Source organism: Triticum dicoccoides, chromosome 5A (genome assembly GCF_002162155.2).
Source record: "Triticum dicoccoides isolate Atlit2015 ecotype Zavitan chromosome 5A, WEW_v2.0, whole genome shotgun sequence".
In the NCBI taxonomy this organism is placed as follows: domain Eukaryota; kingdom Viridiplantae; phylum Streptophyta; class Magnoliopsida; order Poales; family Poaceae; genus Triticum; species Triticum dicoccoides.
The window spans coordinates 299,041,583-299,050,173 of record NC_041388.1 but is presented as its reverse complement, the minus strand read 5'-3'; the positions used below and the strand labels follow the sequence as shown (position 1 = coordinate 299,050,173).

The window sequence follows — 8,591 nt, the reverse complement described above, 5'->3', positions numbered from 1 at the left end:
GCGTCCGCCGCTGTCGCACCAGCCGCAAGGACGGCGCCCAGCCGCCCGCCGCCATGCAATCTCCTCCTCCCTCCTTCCCTTACAGGCTACGCCCTAGACAGGATAGAACCCTAGTTTCTATCATATGTACTACTAACAGCGAAGGGAGACTTGCGACCCGTCACGCAAACAAAATGTCCGAATACGTAGCAATGAGCTTCGCACTGCACAAATGCAGAATCAGGCCGACGGTTTGAGGCAACTGCCAAGAGAAAAAAAGCTTCTGCCATTTTTCATCCTTGGCATTTGTACAAGAACTTCAGGTATCTTTGTATTCCAGTCTATTGAAACAGTACGTGCACAGGCTTACAAAGGAGGGCATATGGCAGTTCGTTTTGAAAAAAAAAAGGCATATGGCAGTTCAGCTACATATACATCACAGCCACACACTGCAACGAACGAACTATAAACACACCAATTCAGGAAGTAAGAACATAGGCACAACTACTATCTATTGGATTCCCTTTCTCCATGTCAAATTCTACTCAGAGAATAGGTACGCTCGGCCTATATCGACAGCGAGCTTCCTTCCTTGAACAGCACAAAGATGCTGCTGCCATCTCCTCTGGAGATTCTAAGCTCGGCATCAAGGTAGGTTGTGAGCAGCCAGGACCCAGCGCTCTCGCTCCTGAAAGGTATCTTCAGTGGGGGCTGACCGGAGATGGTCTTGGCGACGGAGGACGCCGCGTTCTCGATCGAAGTAAATATGCCGCTCAACGGGCTCAGGTCAATGTTCTGTCCAAAGAATTCAAACTTCTCTGGCAGTACAATGGAATCGGTCAGCTGCGGAGTGCCGATGATGCCTTCTTCAAATTTGATCTGAACACAATGAGAACTACATCAGCTGTGCTGAAGCATTTAGCAAAACTGGCTATATTTGTGGTGATAATTAAATACTGTAGCTGGGTGGGGGAAGAGGTGCGTCTGCAAACACTTAAAATATTAAAACTTACCAGACGGACATTTTAAGCGAACATATTGCATATGCCCGAGCTTTATTGTCCTGTTTAAATCATAGGTGTTCATCTCATCATTGTCAAAGAGTGTTTCATGCAGATTGGTGGGTTCTAGTTGCGCTGGATTTCACAACTTAACAATGAATCTAACAGTGTCCAAAAGCCCTACTGGCACCTAGGGACTGAGCAATGCAATCTACGTAATCAGTTAGCAAGCAAAGGGCAAACATGCTTCCCCAGTAACCACACACGTGTTATCACTTATCACTCTGAGTTTCCTGGCTTTAGCAGCCACTTTAACACCATGAATTGGTCCCCTTATGCTGCCCATGATTCAGAAACAATCCATGAATAATCCATTTCTATGTTTCCTCCCTTATTTTTACCATTGAGATTGAATAATGTTTTGGTAAAGCGTACATCAGAACTAGTCGATAGAATGACTGAGTAGCAACTGAAAATGCAATAATGATGTAGTACCTACAGAAATGCCTGAAAACTGCCCGTTTTTGTAAATAAAAGGTTACTTGAGAGCCTAAACCTTGAAAAACGATGCTCATTCTGTCAATGCTATCAATTTTACTAAAATTTCATTGCCACTCAGGAAATGCCAAGATAGACATGATAAAATGCTTTAAGATATATACCAAATGACTACTCAGTTGGGAGAGGAGAATCACACCTGTACACGTTTGGGGCTTCTAATTTCAAATTTGGCATTGGTGGACACTGAAGTTGACGCCAAAGGTCCTGAAAACTTGATGCAGTTCTGCACCGCAAAGTTCTCGGAATCAATAGTCTGTGATATTTCGTCCACCTTGACAAGAGCTTGTAGCCTTCCAGACCCCAACAGTGGGAACAATTGCGAAAATGATGTGTACCTGCAGTCACCTAATCAATCAATCTCCACAATTAAACGAAGAAGCTGTAATTCCACATAAGAAGAGTTTCGCTACCACGGACTAGTTCAGCATCCCGCCCGGTTATACTAAAAAAATGCATCCCATTCAGATACGTGCAGAAGTGGTTTTAATGATGTTCAGAGCACGTTAAATGACAAAGAACCGATTGGCATATCCTCAACTAAACGATAGCAACAGCTACCAGAATGTTATGTTTTATTAGTCCCTTACACATACTTTTGTTTAATAGCAAAGTCTGCTCCAGGGATTTCACATGGCTAGGTTTAGCACTCCAAATTGATTACTTAAAAGGTTGTAGGCTAGTTTACCTTAAGTGCTAGAGTAAAATATTAGATATAGCAATAGTTCTCCTACCGAACAAATAAGCAAGAAAAAATGCCAAAACTACACATCCAGTTTTGACATAACTTAAACAAACATAATCTGAAAGCATAGAGGAGCATGTGGCAAGCACATCATGCAAACATAGAATATTTACCAAACGAATTACACCTGTTAGCTTTTGAAAATTCTTGCACATCAATTTGCCTATTCTCTAGAAAAAAATATTTACCAAAAATATCACACCACAGATCACCGATGTGAACTATGATGTCTGTCTTGAATAACTCTAAATTTCTAAAACAACGGAGGTTGTATTTCTTTGTTGTCACAATACTAAGGAAATAGAAGTCAGCCACATCAGTTATTTGAGCATGACAACTAATCAACTCAGCCATATCCTTAACATGTCATCCCTAAAATACAAAAAATATTCATAAAATTGCATATAACTATTTTTTTTCAAGCAATCAAGAGAAACTTGTAAATAAGTGCGATTGCAATATAGCGTGGACTGTATACTTGCAAACTATGTGTCCAAATTTCCAATTAGGACAGACATAGACAATCTAAAACACACCAAATTATTTCCCCCTTTTTCTATATATGAACTTATCAGCTTTGATCCATGTGGTTTAGAATCCATCCGATGAGTTCCACCGACCCTAGCTAAACCAGCAGGAATGGAACTACGCACCACGCAAATTACAATCACATAATGAGCAGATTAATAAACGAAGCAAGGAACGGAGCGAGGGGTGGCAGAAGGCTTACGCGAGGATCCACTTGCCGTTGAGGAGGGTGAGCGCCTCGGTGGGCGCCGGCGTGGGGTTGCGCGCCTCGAGCTGCGTGATGAGCTCGACCACCTCCGCCCGCGTCTCGCTGGACGCGCGTAGGCCGCGCTCCGTCCCGTACAGCGCCGCCTTGAGCTTCTGCTTGAGCGCCGCCACCTCGACCGCGGCCGCGGCAGCCTCCGAGGGCGCCTCCGCCACCGACGTCCCTCCCACCGCCGGCTCCTTCCCCCACTCGTCGTCGGCGTCCACGGGCGCCGCCCGCGCCGCGACGACGCGCCGCGCGGCCCGCAGCGACGGGAAGCGCCGGGCCGCCGCCGGGACGAGGAGGCGGCCGCGGGCGGCGGTCGCCCCCGGGGCCTGGGGCGACGGCGCGGACAGGGACGCGGCGTTGAGGGACGCTGCTACTCCCGCCATGGCGCGAGGCTCGGCTCGGGTCTCGTGCTCCTCTTCCTCTGCGACGGTCCTCCTTTTTTTTCTCTCGGCGATGCGCAATACTTTAATGCCTTTAATTTTGGCGCCGCGAGTACTTGTAGAGAGGAGAGACGTGTCGAGCCGTCGAGGTGCGTGCGGTGGGACTGGCGCGGGATGCGTTGGTCGCGTGGTCGCCTGAGAGTGCGCCGCGGGGTGCCGACGGGGAGAAGAAACGTGGGCCTGAAAAAATGGTTTAGCTGAACATTGCGAAATGAACTGGGGATGGTGCTTGACTGGATGCTCGCGGGCTTCTAGAGTGCTCTGGACCTATGCGAGCATGCGAGACGTGCACGCTTGGCGCCCGCTTCTGACCTGCGGAGCACCTCGACGACTGGCGGTCCATGTGTCCTGTCCCATTCTTCCTCGCGTGTACAGTTTTGTTAGGCCAAGTATTTATTGTTTTTTCCTAAAAAGGTACTCCCTCCGTTCCTAAATATTTGTCTTTCTAGACATTTCAAATGACCACTACATACGGATGTATATAGACATATTTTAGAGTGTAGATTCACTCATTTTGCTCCGTATGTAGTCACTTGTTGAAATGCCTAGAAAGACAAGTATTTAGGAACGGAGGGAGTATTTATTATTATTTTCGTAATTCTTTTTTTATTGTTTTTCCTTAGTTTTGAGGTTGCTTGACTCTGCCATGCCCAACTTAATTTAAAATATCGGTGAAAAAATAATTTATAATATATTTTTTAAAGAATGCAATGTAATAGTAGACGTGCGTTGCTTTTCTTTCACAGTCACGGTTCGTTCTCGCAAGAGGCGAAAGGAATGCAGAGAAGTTCCCTCGGTTGGCCGCTGGCCAGGCCGTGGGCTCCTCCCCTCTCCGGCGGCTGTTGCGGCGGTGGAAGAGTTGGAGAGCCCTGAATTTGTGCCCTCTGTCTGTACATACTAGGGATAACGTTTTAGGTGTCGGTGTTTTGATGGTGGCAGCGGCGGCACAATGAATAAGTCTTCCTCGACCTTAGCCTCATCCAGGTATCTTCCTCGGAGGCGGTGTCGTGGTTCTAAGCCTGACAGTAGTGTAGGGGGTAAGTATGGAGAGGCAAGATCTTAGCTGTGGAGAAGTTGTAAGCACGCAAGGTTTACGAGTTCAGGCCCTTCTCGGAGGAAGTAATAGCCCTACGTCTCGGAGCCCGAAGGCGGTCGACTGGATTATATGAATATGGGTTACAGAGGTGCGAACCCTTATCTCGGAGGAGGGGGGTGGCTTATATAGAGTGCGCCAGGACCCCGGCCAGCCCACGTTATAAAGGGTTCAATGTACATTAAGGCAGAGCGTTACTGGTAACGCTAGTAATAAAGTGTTATGATGACCATAAAGGCTACTTAATGACCGACCGTTAGCGTGCGGAGTGACTTCAGGTCTCCTGGCCGTCGAGTGGTTGGATCTTGGTCAAGTGATTGTTTCTTGGTCGAGCGTCTTTGAGTCTGTCGAGTGGAACACCTCCAAGTCGATTGAAAGGTGGTTTCTTCTAGAGATGTCCTTGGGTAGGGCAGTTAGGACAGGTCCATGACCCTACCCTAGGTACATAGCTTCATCATTAGCCTCCGAATGGATCGAGGTTTGAGTGGGGAAGGAGTTGAGAACCTCTCCGACTCGTTTTTCATGCCGTGAGCATATCTTGTTCTGGATCAATGGACCTGAGTGATGACAGCAACTTCCTTTTCAGTCGCCTTGATCCATTCTTAATTCTTCGTCGAGTGAGTTTCTTCGCTTGTAAGGCTCCGAGTGACGGTGCGGAGGAGATCTTTGGTCTGACCAGTTGTTTGCTGCGCGCAGATTTCACGGGATCCAAATTTTGGGAAGCGCGCGGGACGGGGGAGGCCGCAGTAATCGGATGGGATAGAGCGGAGCCGCCTCGATCCCTGCACCACCTTTTTCGCCACGTATCGCTCGCGCGGTCGTTACGGGATTTGATAGAGCCGCCTGGGCCTACCCTCAGCCACTCGGAAGCGGCCTGATATAAAGCGCCGGACCGGAGTCTCCCGAACAGTGCATCTCATTTCCTCTTCTCTTCCTCATGCCCCTCCGCTGTGCTCGCTCTCGCCCTAGCGCCACCGCACCGTACGCGTCTCGCCGGCGACAATGGGGAAGGAGAAGACAGCGGCTCTGGAGCGGGCAAAGAAGGCGACAGCGAGGTCGAAGGGGAAGGCGACCAGCCGGGGCGGATCTTCCTCGCAGTCCGGCCTGCCGAGGGGCTGGATCCAGGGCGACTGGATCCACTCGAGGATCTCCCAAGAAGACCTCGACGACTTGGCCGAAGGGGGGCTGATCCCCTACGACTCGGTGCGGCTTCCGGGGAAGGAATCTGAGCCGCAGCCTCGGGAGGGTGAGCGTGTCCTTCTTGCCACCCACGTCAACCGTGGATTTTCCTTGCCCCCTCACCCCTTCTTCCGAGGGTTTCTGAACTTCTTTGGGGCACAACTCCATCATTTTACCCCCAACTCAATCGTTTATCTTGCCGCTTTCATTTCTTTGTGTGAGAACTTCCTGGGTTGTCGGCCTCACTGGGGTCTCTTCAAGCATATTTTCACTTGTCGCTCCCAGACAGTGAAAAAGGCTAATCCGAGTGACGAGAGGACCCAAGTGATCCAGATGTGTGGGGGTCTTGGCATCCAGACGAGAGGGAAAAGCTCCTTCCCGGCCATGATTCTTCCTGACTCAGTTCGCGGATGGCAGTCGACCTGGTTTTACTATAAAGACCAGTCGACGCCAGGGCAATCGACTGGCCTCCCTTCCTTTACCATGGATCGAGTGGAAAAACCTGAAGGTGCTCCCGGAGGAGAAGGCGCACGTGAAGGTGCTGGTCGACCGAGTGGTCGAGCTTATTCGTGACGGGGTCACTGGTATGGATCTCTTGGAGGTCTTCCTTCAGCGGCGCATCCAGCCTCTCCAAGCCCGAGACCATCCGATGTGGATGTATTCGGGTCTTGAAGACTCCACTCGGATCCACCCGGAGGAGGTCGACGACGACACACTGGAGAAGTGGCTGTCTGGCATTACCGGGAATAAGGACAATCCCAGGGGAGCCAGGAGAGTCCCTTCATTCGACCAGTCCCACGCACCCGAGCAGGTTTGATTCTGAGTTTTTGCTTGTAATCTGAATTCACTCGTGTAGCTGCCTATATTGCGTCGACTGACTTTGATCTACCTGCTTTCTTTCAGGCCATTATTGAAATGTATTCAATGCCCAATGGGGAGCAGGAGCAAGCTCTGGAAGGCGAGGCGAGTGGCGGCGAAAGCGGCAAGTGGACTCCCGATGGTGAAGGGGATGGAGGAAGCGACGACTCAAGCGGTGGAGAAGAAGTCAAGTCGCCTCCTCGCAGGGAGAAGCGATCCAAGCTTGACCAAGAACGGCCGAGTGCCCGTGACAAGGCAACTACTCTGGCTGGTCAGTCTTCGAAGCGCCCTCGGATCTCTTCACCAACCCCGACTGAGAAGGCGCCAAAGCACCCCAGAGTTGTAGAGCCGAAGACTCGGAAGGCGTTGCCGAAAATCAAGATTGATATCCCCGTCGCTTCCGCGTGAGTGCCTCTCTTTGCATTCACTCGACGCTCCGTGCTGTTTGTTTTTCTTGTTTTAACTGGACGAACTTTGGAACTGTCAGCGCTGCTACCTCCGGGACCTCAGCTTACAGGGACGAAGATGAGGTGATGGAGGATGCGGTCACTTCTAATCCGGGTATGATCCCTGCCATACTGTCTTTATTTTGGTCGATTCAACTGCAACGCGTACCATTGGGTGATGTGACTTTAACGATTGAACTTTGCATAGCTCCCAACGTTATTGACCTCCCTGATGATGATGAAGATCCCGAGAGGCCTTCGACGAGGAAAAATAGGCGAGCTCCTGCAAGCGGGGCGCTACAGACGACGCCGAGGGCGGAACCAGTTGTTCATGACACTGGCGACGTCAATCGGGGTTCTGTTACCTTCGCTGAGCCACTGTCGAGTGCCTTGCCTTCTTCATCGACTGCTCAGGCCCCTGTCGACCCGCCTTCAGTTTTTGCGACCCATCATGTCCCAGAGGATGAGGTGAATGCTGCTAAGGAAGCCATACGCCAGGCGGGCATTATGATGGAGAAGATGAAGATGGTGCGGGACGCCAGCCAAGCCGCCTATGATGCCAGCTCGGCTCTCCAGAGCAACGTTCAGGTTAGTTGGTCGCCGCTTGTTCTGTTAGGATATGCTACCTGAAGATTCTTTCCGAAAACCTTTGCATCTGTACACCCACTGGGTGTGTCGATTGAATTTTTGGACTAGTGGGGGCACACTGAGTGCACCCACTGGGTGTAGTCCCCGAGACTACTATGTACTGCTGGCAGTCGACTGTAGTCTTTGTATTTTGTCGAATGTATAAACTGAACTGGTAGTTTATCTCTTCCACTCGATCTGGTCGAGTGGGATCAAAACCGGTGGGGGCACGCCAAGTGCACCCACTGGATGTAGTCCCCGAGACCGCGGTCGACTGCTGGCAGTAGATTGTGGTCTGAGTTCTACTTTCTCTATCTCTCTTTTTTTCCCTCACTCGACTCCGGCGGACCGGTCGAGTGGGATCAGAACCGGTGGGGGCACGCTAAGTGCACCCACTGGGTGTAGTCCCCGAGACTATGGTGGACTGCGGGCGGTCGACCGTAGTCTTAGTATTTATTGCCTTTGTTGTTGTTTTTGCTGTAAAAATAACTTCTCCCCTTTGATTTCAGAAATCTTGTGATCTTGGAGCTCGCTTTGCTGACTTAGAGAAGCAGCAGATTCAACTGAACCTTGACTTGAAGCTGGCCAGGACAGAGCTGCAAAAGATCAGAGACGGCGCCGCAGGTAAGACGAGTTTGTCGACTGGTCAGTTTTAGGCTTGAGTACCCTTCCGCTATTTCTGAATCAATCATCATTTCTTTGTAGAAAAACTAAGAGAAGCTCTGGCGAAGAAGGATCAGGATTTGGCCGCTGCTCATAAGGAGGCTGACGACAAGACCGCTCTGGCCGAACAAAAGATGGCTTCGGTCGGCCAGTTGGAAGAAGAGAATACCAGGCTGAAGACCGCTCTGACGACAAGGAGTGCTCGCGCTGGAAGAAGGCGA

The 8,591-nt window shown here is 50.2% G+C and overlaps 1 protein-coding gene across 1 annotated transcript; it reads right to left on the bottom strand.

Moving 5' to 3' along the window:
- Window positions 1-284: 284 nt before the first annotated feature.
- On the bottom strand, window positions 285-3,510 carry LOC119301117 (probable plastid-lipid-associated protein 2, chloroplastic). The gene is made up of 3 exons (XM_037578022.1): window positions 3,014-3,510; window positions 1,678-1,876; window positions 285-858 (listed from the first exon to the last, which is right to left on the bottom strand). The coding sequence occupies exons 1-3, from the start codon at window positions 3,445-3,447 to the stop codon at window positions 547-549; spliced, it is 945 nt and encodes a 314-aa protein (XP_037433919.1). The 5' UTR covers window positions 3,448-3,510; the 3' UTR covers window positions 285-546.
- Between the last annotated feature and the right edge of the window lie 5,081 nt (window positions 3,511-8,591).